The sequence below is a fragment of the Cupressus sempervirens genome, chromosome 2 (genome assembly GCF_028749045.1).
Source record: "Cupressus sempervirens isolate cs-2001-9-10 chromosome 2, ASM2874904v1, whole genome shotgun sequence".
NCBI lineage: Eukaryota > Viridiplantae > Streptophyta > Pinopsida > Cupressales > Cupressaceae > Cupressus > Cupressus sempervirens.
The window spans coordinates 725,048,384-725,062,939 of record NC_143119.1 but is presented as its reverse complement, the minus strand read 5'-3'; the positions used below and the strand labels follow the sequence as shown (position 1 = coordinate 725,062,939).

Sequence of the window (14,556 nt, the reverse complement as noted above, 5' to 3'; positions counted from 1 at the left end):
CGTTGCATTTTCCAAACATTTTAAATTATTTATTAGGGCACACATGGCAAGCATCTGTCCAATCCATACTAGGCGATCTCAAATGAAATCAGGATAATTATGCATCATTTATGTTGAGTTCTAGGTAAAGTAATGGGTATTTGCTTGCAATTTGCGATTGCATTTAAAACATGCAACAGTAGATGACCTCTTCTTTCCTCTTTGAATCTCAGGCTCAACAATAGTAGTATCATTAATGCTAGCATATGATACAAAAGGCTGCAAAGACTCCATTGCTAGTGCTTATTTTCTTTGGATTCACCCTCCATGTGCAACATAGTCATGCTAGCCTTGTGAGCTAATGTTATCGTGTTACAAAAATGTTATACCTTGACAAGGTATCCCCACAACATAGAAATAAACACTTGTGTACCTGCTCCTATATTGTTCCTTCCAAATATGACACAACCATATTGGGGGGTTAAATGGACCCTTTGAATTATCTCTCAGTTAAATGGACCCTTTGAATTATCTCTCAAGAGACTAGAAGGGCATTGAAATGGATTGTTTAAAAAACTAATGCCCCTCGAAGAACATCCATCAACATGACATGCTTGTTCAATTTCAATTTCTTGTCCTAACAATCCTTATCGCTGCTGCTAGTGCTCATTGGTTTTAATTTTTTTTGTTGAAAATATGAGTAAATTACAAGCAAGCAAAAACACTATGCTAAGTATTTGATAACTTTGATAAAAACAAGAAAAAAAATCCAAATGAATCAGTAAAAATAAAAATAAACAAAAAATTGAACTTAAGTCAAATGATGGAGACTGATCTTCTTTAGCCCTTTGCTCACTTCTTCTTAACATCTTCTCTCTCATAGTTCTACTCTTCTTCTCTAACTTAACACTTTACAAAATGACACAAATGGGATCTTTTTATTGTTTTGATGGAATAATCTTGTTTCAAGATTTAGGTTTTGTGCCAAGGGGTGTGAGACGGACACCCTTGTGGGCCACCACACCCCTTTATTTTTCATTATTTGTGTGTTTTCTTTTCAGTTCAACAGGAGCACTAGACAACAATAGGGGAGCATCTAGGCATATCCCCTAGGCATCTCAGTACATTTCCTGTGAATTCCAAACCGTTCTTGAGACATTTATTGGTTTTTTTGGAATGTTAGGGGATGTTGTTGACAATCCATGTTTCCCTAAGATGGTTCTGAAAGGGGACAGCCCCTTTTAATAGAGGACACATCCATGGATAACATAGATAGAAACAAATAAAGTTTGAATACAAAAACATGTAAATACAACATAAGAGTATATTCATTGTAAAAATCTAAGCATGTTAACAGATAGCTAGAAAAATATAACCAACCAAAACATCAATACAAAACAACAGAGTTTAGTTGTCAAAAATAATGTATGAATAAAAAGGGCAAACCTAACTCTTTCGAAGAAATCTTCCTCTATATTCTGTCTTACAAAGAAATAACACCTAAAAATGTGCAGCAATAGCACAACAACCAGCTTGAAGCGTTCAAAATAACTTCAAAAAAAAGTAATAATAATAACATCCAAGCCCACACAATGGAAAGCAAAAATATATGTTCAACAATGGAGAAAAACACTTTTGTTTTTTATTCACAATATTAAAAAATGAGTTTGATTTTGCCATTTGAACAAAATGGCACTTTTCGGAGATTTTTTTTAAATCAAAAACTAGAAAAAAAATGTCTAAATTTGTCAGCTAAGTATGTGAAGAGATGAAATTCTACCAAAGCACATCTAAGCCAAAACCATAGTTGTGTGCAAGACATTACCCAAATCCACAAGAAACTTGACCAAACCCCAAACTAGAGTCAGACCAAACCAAGATCCAAGGCTTCCTAAGGGTAATACAATAACGTGGGTCAAAAAAGAGTAGAGGAGAAACACGTTAACCAAAGATGTGGGAGATAAGGGGCCTACAAGTTACAACATACTTCACAAATATCAGACCACCACGAGAAACAAGCGAATATACTAGAGATCTTTATTTCAAAAGAAAAGTAAGGTTTGTGGTTTGTCAGAGCTTGGTGTCGAAGACAATGGATTCATCCAAGCTCATCAAACTTATCAAGAATGAAAATAAAGTTCAAGGATAGAACCCTAGGTGTACATACACGAGAATAGATGATAGCCATACCTAATTCAATTTAGTACTTTGAATAAGAGAAACAAAAGTAACACAGAAATTTCGGAGTGACTTCAAGATTATAACAAAGCAAGAAGTTGGAAAAATGTAGATGCATGCATTACAATTCCTCGAGATCAAGACATCAAAAGGATTAAAAAGATTTCAAATTTACATTTGTCTCTCAATGCCAAAAGCAAACAACTCAATTAGTATAAATATCTAGATGCTAGAGAAAAAAGGGTGATTGAAAATAAAATTGAAGATAACCGCGTACTAAGCAAATGAGATTTGGAGACAAAATAAAGGTTAATGCAAAGAAAAAAGAGGTGGAGGAAGTTGCAATAAAGAACATTCTACATGTGAAAAATAGTCATTTTAAAGTTGCAACACAAGCTTTTGGATTAATTGTGTTGAAGGTTTTCCAATCATAGAAGTTGACAAAATGAGATGTGCAAGAAATCCCTTCCATGAGAAGCTTGTATTCTGTAAGTTTTCTTTGCCTATTCTTTCATGCACAAAATGATCATGATATGGACTAGTCAAGAAGGTTTGTTATAACTTGTACCTACCCTTCTCGATTTATTTAGCTCCACTGTTACGGAAATTATGTTTACAAATTAAGTCCTTCAAGTATATTTATTCTGAGTAATCTGTATGTCTATTTTGAGTAACCTAGACCATATAAATATTTAACTATATCTTGTTAGACCAATTCTTCTAATGCATATCATCCGCATGACATGTACCTTCCTTCAATTGTTCATCATATACTCTTAAGGTAGAACCGGAATCTAAAATTTCCCCACACTTTTCTATAAGAAACACAGAAAAAAATCAGTACTTATTATCATAGTTTGAAAATTCCCCGAGTAATCCCTGAGTTGCCAAGTACTCTCTAATTTTTTTGTTAGCTAAGTACCCACAAGTTTAACTCTCACATTTTTATAGAAATGTGTAGGTAAGGTGCTGGTTTAATGTGTTTTTGACATGCTTATCTTGCTATAAGACCATGTATTTCTTTTAGCGTAAGGAGAATCGCCGTGATTCATGCGATTTTGGTAATTTAGCGATCCAAGGAAGCCTGGGCAATTTTTTCTGACTCATTAAACCCGATTGCCAATTTTTGAGAAGAAAATAGCCTGAATCGCCTAAATAAATTATTCAAGTAAAAATCAGAAAAATCACAGTCCAAAAATCAAGCTTGAGGATGATCATGATGCTTGAGCTAAAGCCTTGTTTTTTTCATATTGTTTACAGAGAGAAATATGTTTCATGGATCTTCATCTTACATACATTTATGATTTGATGTCATTGGTTTTATCATTATGGATCTTCATCTTACACGCATTTATGATTTGACAACATGTATAATTCTATATATCTATGTCATGACTCATTATGATCCTATGATTTCTATTTACTTAAGCTACAATTTACATTTTGCACATGTGATGGATTTATCAATTATGTTTCGTGTTTATGTATGTTAGCTTCAATTTGATGATGTTATAGTGTATTTTAGATTTCAATAAAGGGTGCATGAAAGAAGTTTTAAATCGTTAAAATCTTTAAATTTCAAGGGTTTTTTGACTTTGCCGATTCGTGGCCAATTTATAGGCAATTCACGATTCGAGTATTCTGATCTGATTCCGATTTTTGGTTCTTTTGATTATTTTCTTCAAGATGTCAATTTTTTTATCTAATACATTTTGTAATTAACTTTACAAAAAAAAATATGTTTCTTTAAGATAATTTAACTTTTAGTTCATTCAAAAATGTTGTATTTTTGCAGAGTTTTTGTTCTCCAAGTTCAAATTTTTGGGCTTGCCGAGTACTCTCTGAATCTGAGTTTGCAAACTATGGTTATAATACTTTAGCAAAACCCTGTAAGTAGAGATTGTTGAGATCTATAATCTATTTATCATAAGGCATAAACCACAAGAGAGCTTATTAGAAACATTCCTTGTTTAGAAAGAAGCAAACTACCTGAATAGCATTATCATTCCATATTGCTTCAATGTCCTCTGCTACTTTCTCATTTAGAAGCGGGTAATCTGACCTTCCTCCTATATCAGACAACATTTCTCCAATATCCTGTCATAAACATTAAAATAAGATTGTGCAAATTGTGCAATTCCAAAGAAAATAGCCTGCTGGACTTAATATACAGTATTGTTTTTTCCTGGCTTAAAATAAAAAATACAATATCAATAAGGCTGTGCAGTGAAATAAAATGATATACCTCGGTAAAAAAGCACAACAAACAATTATTTCTGTAAAAGGTTGGATTTATAAATATTTGAAATTTTAAACAACTGGAAAATGGAGTTGAAGTATTTGTTCCTGTAAAAAACTTGAATATATTTGGTCACTTAATCTGGTATACATAACATAGCACTAAGTACAAGTCCGGCATTAATTTGTTTTAACAAAATAAATTTCTCGTAAACCGGTCTTTAAAACTACTCAAAACTACCAACTCGCATATACCAATATTGAATGACTCACAAGCATCAGTTTTAAGATGGTGCTCCAAGAAAAAACCAGCTACAGACCTATTAGGAGCAAATTTGTCTAACCAAGCCTTTTCAACACCTCATCCATATACAGGCATACAAAGTAATATAGAAAAAGATGCAGTGACAAAGAAAGCAACGGTGCACATTAATATTTTAAATATTCCACGGGTTTTCCCATGATCAAAATACACAACAGGGAAGAATTTGCAGCTGAAGTTTACAAGCTATAAACAAACACATGACCACCAATCTAACATATGGTCCTTCACTCCACATAACTGGGAGGTGCATCTAGACCCCAACAGACATTGTTTGACTCCCTCAATGAAGAAAGACACTCAAAGCAACAATAGTTTAGCTGTTATGGCAGATTGAAACTCTGAAAGTTGATATGCATATTTTCTTAGGACTAAGCTTCTACTTATTTCAGAACACACTTATATTAACAATAAGAACTAGAGAATGTAACCCACAAAGATACAGGCACGGGTAAGAAATGTTACAACCTGATGCATAGGAGAATGTTTACATATTAACCTAAGAAGGCACACCTGAAAACTTGCATCTGGCCCAGCAAAGTACCTAATGCACTACTGACCTATATGCCTTGTGCAGTTATCATCAATCTGGAAGAAACACAATTACCCAGCCCATTCTTTCTCTCATTTCAACTGTCATTAAATATTACAAACGACTGACATCATTGACAAGGATATGCCATGCAGTGTTACAAGACTCGGACTTGGCAAGCTGATCTTTGACTCGGGCTGTCAGTTGGCTCCCAGACACAATGTAGACTAAGCCAATTGAAAAACACCATAAATTATTTCACTCTCCTTTCATTAATAAACCCTAAAGACACAATAACCTTGTCAAATAGAAATTACTTTGATCACATAAATAAGTATAAATTTACAACACAATGCATGACCACAATTTTAGCTGAAGGAAATAACACATTAAGATATATTAATATTGTCAAATGTTTACAAAATGCATGGAATATGAATTTCATGACATCAAAACAAATATGTAAACTGTATTACTCACAGAAATCTGTATTGCTAATTCCAACATCATGGTAATTCATGCACTAGCCTATAAGATAGGTCATGGATAACGATGTAGCCATTGTATTAGCTTGTTTTTCTAGTGTGTATTCAAGTAAGGAATTTATTATTATGTTGCTTGAAGCCTTAAAGACTGAATGTTTTGTTGTCAAGCTCATTAAAAAAGAGGAATAGTTAAGTTAATAGATAAATGTTTGTGTTTAGTTTGACCTAAGCTACGATACCAATAGATTGGATGTTCTATCAATTGTATGTGCATGGCGTGATTGATAAACTTTTTGCATTATGAAAATGGAATTTCCTGCCAACTATGACTTGATTAGTATTGACTACTACAATGGCTACAACATGTCAGCTTTGCCTATGGCAATCATACCCTACCAAACAAGTCCACTCTTTCAAATAAAAAAATCTTGATAGAGGTTTTGGCTATGACGGTGCAAAGATTTGCTTTAGGTATATGTATCTTGTAGATTTGATCGTGATTGATTGCTGACCTATATTACCTTCCTAGACTTATACTTTGATGAGGGTCTAGGACCAACACCCCAACAAGGTCAAGGGGTAGACCTTCATGGTGCACGTCATTTACATGTTTTTTTGGTATATTTTCGATGAGCACATCATAATCCAAGGAAGCAGTGAAATCTTGCAAGTTTTTTATAGCTAACTATAAGTATGCCTTGCCAGACTCAACAAGTCAACGGGTCTAATGGGGATACTCATGAGTCGAGTCTAGATGTGCTTTGGTGAGTTGTATCCTTGATTCCAACTTTATTTAGCACAAATTGTAAGTTCTTACAACATATAGGATGCATACACACCCCAAAACACTTTATCCATTCTTTAGACACTTTTGATTAACAATTAGGTAGCTAGATTTTTAGTGGGTAAAATTTTGTACTCAACTATCGCTATTTCATTGTACATCATCTATAGGGATACTCATATCATATAAAAGAAAACTTGAACTTGCCATCCTTAAACACAATTTTCCTAGGCTAGACGACAAAACTCAAACCCTTAAAATAACTAGATATGCAATCCAAATTATAATTGGGTCATTGTTTATATAAATTTACAAATAAATTAAACTAGACCTCTGATGTTGCGCCTACTTACCCAATTTCACATCCCAAAAACTAAAACACAAGTTCCATAAATTTGGGCAAAACATTTGCAATGGGTTGAATCCCAATCTTCACACATAACTAACTATACTTGCTTGGAAGAGAAAGGAATAGAAGCTATCATACAACATAAGAAATTTGAGTGATATCCCAAGATAATCAATCTTTGAACTACACAATGGAAGAGAAAGGAAGTAATATTTATTCTATTCTACAAAGCATGTAATAACCATCCACAATCAAATTCACTTCAAGAACAAAGCTTACTAATCAGATCTTTCATTTATTGCCTCATGCGCATTTTACACATAGCATTCAGAGCAAGAAGTTTCACTAAAATTTGGAAAGAAAAATGCTAAGAATAGGTTTCCAATAGTGCTCTACTAAGTATTCTATAGACTAAATATCTCTACAAGAGCGCAAAACCTCACCCATACAAAATAAAAAACAAGTGAAAAAATTATGCCACAAGCAATAATCTAAGCTACACAATTTTGGAACAAAAGATGCATGTCAATATAGGCCTAAGTTGTCGATTTGGGTTCGGGTTCATACATAGGTTTAAGGAATCTATTCGCCAATATGGAAAAACTTTACAGTGGACTTTGGGTTCATCAAAGTTCATTAGTACAAAAACATGTAATAATTATACATATGCATGCTAGAAACATGAATTAAGATTGAAATATCACATAGTATATTGTAAAAAACTAAAACACCACAAACTCATAATCATAGCATCATATACTTTAAGTTCAATATCAAAATATGAAAATATATAAACTAATGTTACTTTCATAAAGAATAGACTAGTATTGTCACCATTACTTCATATTCTATAACAACTATGTTATTTGTTTAGACAAACATTTTTCTTTATTAGATCAATTAAAACCACATGTAATTGGAAAAAATTGAATGATTAAATGAATGAACAAAATGTTCATATATAATTTACAAGGAATGATGTTTCTAAAAAAACAAACATAAAAAATAAAAAATAAATCTAAACTATATAAAGATATTGACCCTTAAACTGAAATAGGAAGATATTGCAAGGTCCAGTACCCTCCCTTAATGGACAATTTGTCAAATACACCAAGCTGCCCCCTCAATTTGACAAACTTATCCAGATGTAGGGTCTTACTGTTAATATTTACAGTTTGATCCACTATAGAAACATACTGTAAATCCACGGATCCATTAACTAGTTGGTGAATGAAGTGACAATGAACATTAATATGCTTGGTCAGCTCATGGAAGCCTGTGTTTTGACAAGTTTGAGCACCTCTTGATTGTCAGAAAAGAGGAAGGGAAGGGCCTAGTTGAGCCATATGGATGTCTAAAAGCATCCTATGAAGCCAAACTGACTCAAAAGCTAGCTTGATTGCTCCCCAATATTTAGCTTTCTTCATGGAAAGAGATACGGCTTGGTGCTTCTTACAAGTCCAAGTGATAGCACCTTTTTTGTCATTAAAAAAACCTCCCCAGTCCAAAATTTGTGCAACCAACAAGATTGGGATCTTTGGTTCGTCCATTGAGAATACCAAACTTTGAAGCACCTTGACATAGTGCGAGATATGCTTTGTTACAGCCCAATGATCTCAAGTAGGAGTTATCATGAAGCAAGATATGTAACTTACTACAAAGTTGAGATCAAGTCTAGCTATGGTGGGATAGATTAAACTTCCTATTAGTTCTCTGAATTCAAATTCATTCTCAACTGGAGAGAGAGAGAGAGAGAGAGAGAGAGAGAGAGAGACCTGGAAAACAACTTCAAACCAAACTCCAAAGGTGTAGCTGCAAGTTTGTAATCCTTCAATCTGAATTTTTCTAGCAAAGTTAGGGCATACTTACATTGAGAGATGAAGATGGCATGAGACTACTGCAAATCACAACACCTTGGCACTAGTGAAGAAGCCCAAGGTTAGTCATATTGAAAGATTGGCATAAGTTCTCCTTGATTCCCTAAATCAAAGAGTTTGAATTCCAAGTGATTATCAAGTCATCAACATATATAACCAAAAGGATGATATCACCGCCAATAGTCTTGACATATAGATTTGAGTCTGACGGACTCCTCTAGAAGCCCTAATCTGTGAGGTACTTATCAATTTTCATGCACCACCCCCAAGGAACCTATTTAGGCCATATAGAGTGCTTTAACTAGTTTGAGTACCTAGTTTTCTTTATCGGGGACCTTGAATTTAAGAAGTTGTGTCATGTATACCTCTTCCTATAACTCACCATTAAGGAAGGCACTCTTCATGTCCATTTCATGGGCCTTCTAGTCACATTGAGTTGTCATGGCTACGTCCATTTGATGGAACTTCTAGCTCATCTATGTTCTCGGAGAAAATGTCTCCTTGTAGTCAATTGCTTCACACTAAGAGAAGCCTTAAGCAACAAGGCAAGCCTTGTATTTATCCAAAGCACCGGTAACCTTGTATTTAACCAAACATTAGTTACTAGTTCTTGTTAGTAATACTCAAAGGTTAAAACAAAAGTCTGGGGAAGTGGAGGCATGGTCGGTGCTCTATGGATGCCACCCAGAAGTGCATCCAAGGGCCCAAGATGTGCTTCTAGCTGGCATCCACAAGGCAACTAGGTGCATTTGCGGGCATCTAGGAGCCCAACATCTTTTCAAATGCTTCTTTGCAAAAACCTGAACACTTAAAGCACATTATAACATGTATTAATTACATTTTTTATTCTTTTTTTCCTCTCACAAACCCTAAAAGAAGCCATTCAATTATTTTGCATCTCATTTTGTTTGTAGCTAGGCTCTCTTTCGATTTGGTCTCCATTTTCACATTTTTACGGCAAAGTGATTATTTTTAAAGAGGATCATTTGTGGGGTGAGAGATATCTTCCACAAAGAAGTTTTAAGTGTCTAAGGTAGCATTTAATCACATGCTTGAGCACTTTTATGAATTTTTTCAAGTTTGGGAAGAAATTTTCAGATGATTTTCATTGTTATTTTAAAAAGAAACAAAGAAATAAGTTTGGCTATCTATTTTAGTATTTTTGTATCATTTTTTCTTTTGCACTTACATGCTTGATGTTCATAGCTTTTTCTAATTTATTTAATTTCTGATTATAACAAGAAATTAGATTGGATTGTGTACGAATGGTCTCCATTGATAGTCAATTTTCAATAGGAGGACAAGGAGTTGACAATTCCAAAATTGACGTAGGATCTAATTTATGGAGACATATCACAAGAATATCACAAGTTTTAGAAGATGGCTCATATCCTTGGAAGTGTAATTATTTTCAAAGTAACAAAGGCAAACCATTGAATAGCTCATAATCTCGGGTCAAACTTCATTTTATGGGCCCTTCTGCCCAAAGAATGGCAATGTGCAAAGGCAATGATTCTTGTCAACCTTCATCTGGAAGGAAAAAATGTAATTACCCACCGAACCAATTGTATCTTCCAAACATCCATTCTTGCAAGTACCTATACTGGGAGAGGAAGAGAAAGAGCATAAACCACCCACAAAAGAGGTCCATTCGACGCCGCATTTAGAAATGGAGACAAGAGTGCTTGTTGATCAAGCCATTGCATGTTGCCTCTATGGAAACGGTGTTCCCTTTAACTTGGTGAGATCACCATGTTCAAAGGAAATGGTGGCAACCATCAATAAAGCACCAATTGAATACACAGGTCTCGTGTATGAAAAGGTGCATACCACTCTCTTGCAAAAAGAGAAGGCCTCTATAGAGAGAGCTATTGAACCAATTAGAAATTCTTAGAAAACTTCAGGCATTTCTATTGTCTTTGATGCATGGAAAGATATAAAAAACCAGTCACTGATTAATGTGATTACAGTGTCCTTCAAAGGGCCATTGATTTTAAAGGCAGTTCATTGTGAACGGGAAGTGAAAGATTCATAGTTGATTCCTAGAAATCTCATTTTAAGAACCCGTAGTCTAGGTGGCTAATTAGAGAGCCATTTCTTCCTTGATTCATTGGTTAGACATTACATCAAACAATTGTCTAGCAACTTCATTACTACTGTTAATAAGATGATCAAAAATTCTTTGTTTCTTTGTTTCAAATTATAATTACTAATGCCAAACATATTTTGTAAGTATTGAATTTCACTAGTTCTGTCTTTATAACAGTTCATTCACATATCAATGTGACTACAAGCAAACAACTAATTTATGCAAATAATAAAGAATCTGTTATTGTCATTCCAACTCCAACAGAGGATGTAGTGATTTCCATAACAAACTGAATTCAAATGAACCTGTTTATTCTGTTGGCAAATGTTAACATACTTATTGAAATTGAAATTGAACCTGATGAGCCTATCTCAGCTCCCAATACATATCCAGTTGTCATGGACATCTCCAGCTCTAAAAACAAACTTCTGAACTGGATCGCAGCCACCAATAACCCCCAAACGCCAAGCCTGATGAAGTTTGCAGGTCACCAATCATTAGTTCCAGCCATCCAATCCAGATCATACCCCAATGTTAATGACCGCAGACCCCTACTGATGGTCGTTGAACATGTAGCAGGCCCCCAATTATAAATTGCAGGCCTGGGGAATTGATTGTAGGCCCTGAAAAAGGTGACACAGGCTGTAGTTTCAGACGCAGACCCTATATGTGCAAACGCAGGGTTCTCCAGTTGGTTGCCAGCCCTCAAATAGATTACCACTGCCTTGCTTGGGTGTATGTCAATGCATTAAAAATGTCAGTCGCTCAATTTGCAGATATAAAACTATCAGTCTTCCACAGTATCAAACACTTTTGACAACAGCAAACAGCCAACAAAAGCCCTCTAAAACCAGATCGTAAATAAATTCAACTCCACTTTACCTCAGCAGTGGTTGAATACACTTGAACTCCAGACCCTTATACTTCAGCAAGAGCAACAAAATTCAGAACCTCAAAAAAGCCACAAAGACACAAAAGCAAATAATATCCAATCGATCCTTTTTCAAATGAATTGAGCTCATATTTATAATCTCTTGTTGGCAAAAGTTTCCCAAAAAAACTCAACTCCAGAAACTGCACAAGTTTCCTAAAAGAACTCAGCTCCTAAAACTTTCCAACACAACTCTTTTAGTAATATCTCTTAACGACATTATTATAATAATGCTACTTTAATAATTAATTAATATAAAGAGCTCATGCAAATAGTAACCACATCCACTACAGGTAACGACCAACTGCCAGAGCCGCCCACTGCACTACCAAAAATAGACTTACTTGAAATAGTAAGTTTGCAACGGAGATCCTCTAATCAACCTGTCAACTCACGAGGGTCGCCATAATGAATTGACACAATCATCCTCAGAAGCATGCCAAAAATGGGGACATTACACTCACTGAGACCAGAGATGGTGGGTAGTGAGAATATGGTCTAGGTGCTTCTAGACAATGCCAAAATTTGTAGGAGTGCAAGTGCTTTGATTGAGGGTTGGTATGACCATATGTTCTATACACCATACAACATATACTCCCTCAACTTGGTCATGCAAAAATTGGCACTCAAATAGGTTGGATGAAGCAAATATATGAAGAGAGGGCGATAGAGATGTTTGTGACAAACCATTGTATGTAACAATCGAGATTCAGAATATTCTCCAATTTGGAGTTGTTGAAGGTAAATTGTAATCCCTAAATTTAATTTATCTTTGTAAACATTTAATAAATTTAATGTTATGTTCACCTATCAAATTGCAAATAACTTTGATTAATATTTATTGACATATTATTATTAACTTGTTATTGAGACCCAATTTGCATCTCATACTATTATTATGAGACAACTTGTCAAGGTGCAAGGGACATTGGGCCAAATGGTTATCTCCAACCAATAGGGTGTGTGGAAGGTTTCACACTAGAGAAGGCCCAAAAGGTCAAGGCATTGGTCTTGAATGAGAGTTGGTGAGCTCATGTGCAATTTGTATTGGATTTAACCGAACCTAACATGATTGTGCTTTGCTTTATTGATATGGATTAACGTTGTTTGGGGGATGTACATGATGGCACGGACACAATGGTTGAGAAGGTAAAACTTGTCATTCAAACACATGAGAATGACCCCATAGAATGTGAAGCCTTGTGCAATAAGGTAGCAAGCATCACTCATCATCTTTGGGAGAAGACGACCACCCCATTCCACCTCCTTGCATATGCCCCATCTCCAAGGTAATATAGTTAGGAAAGACTTGCTAAGTCAGATAGAGTAGCATCAAATGTGGATGAAGAAATTGCTACTGGGTGCTACAAAGCTTTTGCAAGACTCTTCCCAGATGAAGAAATGTGCCAAAAGGTTTGGACAAAAATTGGTTTATTTCCCTCGGGATGAAAACTTGGTCCAATAATAAAGGACCAAAGCAACATGGGAACTATCAAATGGCGGTACCTCTATGGTAAGCCATTTAATCATCTACAACCTCTTGCAATTAAGCTTCTCTCGCAATTAAATTTTTTTATTTTTTGTTTACTAGTCGTATTCTAAATGTTTTTAATTTACTTTTCAATTTTATGTTGTACATTTATTTTGTGAACATTGTCCAAGTTACAAGTTCTTTTGTTCTTGAAAAGAATTGGAGTGCATACTCCTTTATCAACTTGGTGAAGCATAACCAGTTGGGCTCAAAAAAAGATGAAGACTCGGTTTACATTCATAACAACTTCTGTCTTTTGTCATGTAAGGAGGATCACTACATGTAAGGGGCAGCCAAGCATTGGGATATAGAACATAAGAGTGTGAACTTGGATGCAATGATTCAAGATCCAATACAATAATGGATGACGATGGCGATAACATCATCACACATGGTGCATCTAGCACCAGTGGAACTATTTTGGGTTTAAATGATCTTGAACTTGCACCAATTGGAGGAGTTGGAGATGGTGAGGAGTTTTTTTTTGAATCCAAGTGATTCTGATTCAGATTGATGAACATTGAATCGTAAACTGTATTTTGATTTTGTAATTGTAATGATTTTCTGATTTGCATTGGATCGTGAACATAGACCTACATGTGGAACTATTTTGGGTTTTAATGATCTTGAAAATGCACCAGTTGGAAGAGTGGGAGATGATGAGGAGTTTTTTTCTGAATCCAAGTGATTCTGATTCAGATTGATGAGCATTGAACCATAATCTGTATTTTGATTTTGTAATTGTAATGATTTTCTGATTTGCATAGGATCGTGAACATGGACCTACATGATAAGGCTTATTAGTTATTTCAATGTGAATATTTCTGAACTATCAAATATCTTGATCAGTGGTAAAGTATCATAGCATCAAATAATTAAAATTTGTATATTTCTTGCCTAGTATGATACAAAATTTAATTGCACCAACATATCCAAAACCCCCAAAACAAAAATGCACGCATCCGTGCACCCAATTCTCACATCTGCACTCGACTCGAAAACTTTGATTCTGATTCAGATTGATGAACATTGAATCATAAACTGTATTTTGATCTTGTAATTGTAATGATTTTCTGATTTGCATTGGATCATGAACATAGATGTACATGATAAGGCTTATTAGTTATTTCAATGTGAATATTTCTGAACTATCAAATATCTTCATCAGTGGTGAAGTATCATACCATCAAATAATTTAATTTTGTATATTTCTTGCTTGGTATGATACAAAATTTAATTGCACCAACATATCCAAAATCCC

General features: G+C 34.7%; 1 protein-coding gene across 1 annotated transcript in view; it reads right to left on the bottom strand.

Annotated features, from left to right (window-relative positions):
- The window catches only part of LOC149575429 (guanine nucleotide-binding protein alpha-2 subunit-like), a 152,462-nt gene that overhangs the window by 70,537 nt on the left and 67,369 nt on the right, over nt 1-14,556 (bottom strand). The window contains exon 7 of the mRNA XM_089815171.1: nt 4,147-4,254. Within this exon, the coding sequence (XP_089671297.1) occupies nt 4,147-4,254 (108 nt within the window). The remainder of the gene's footprint in view (nt 1-4,146; nt 4,255-14,556) is intronic.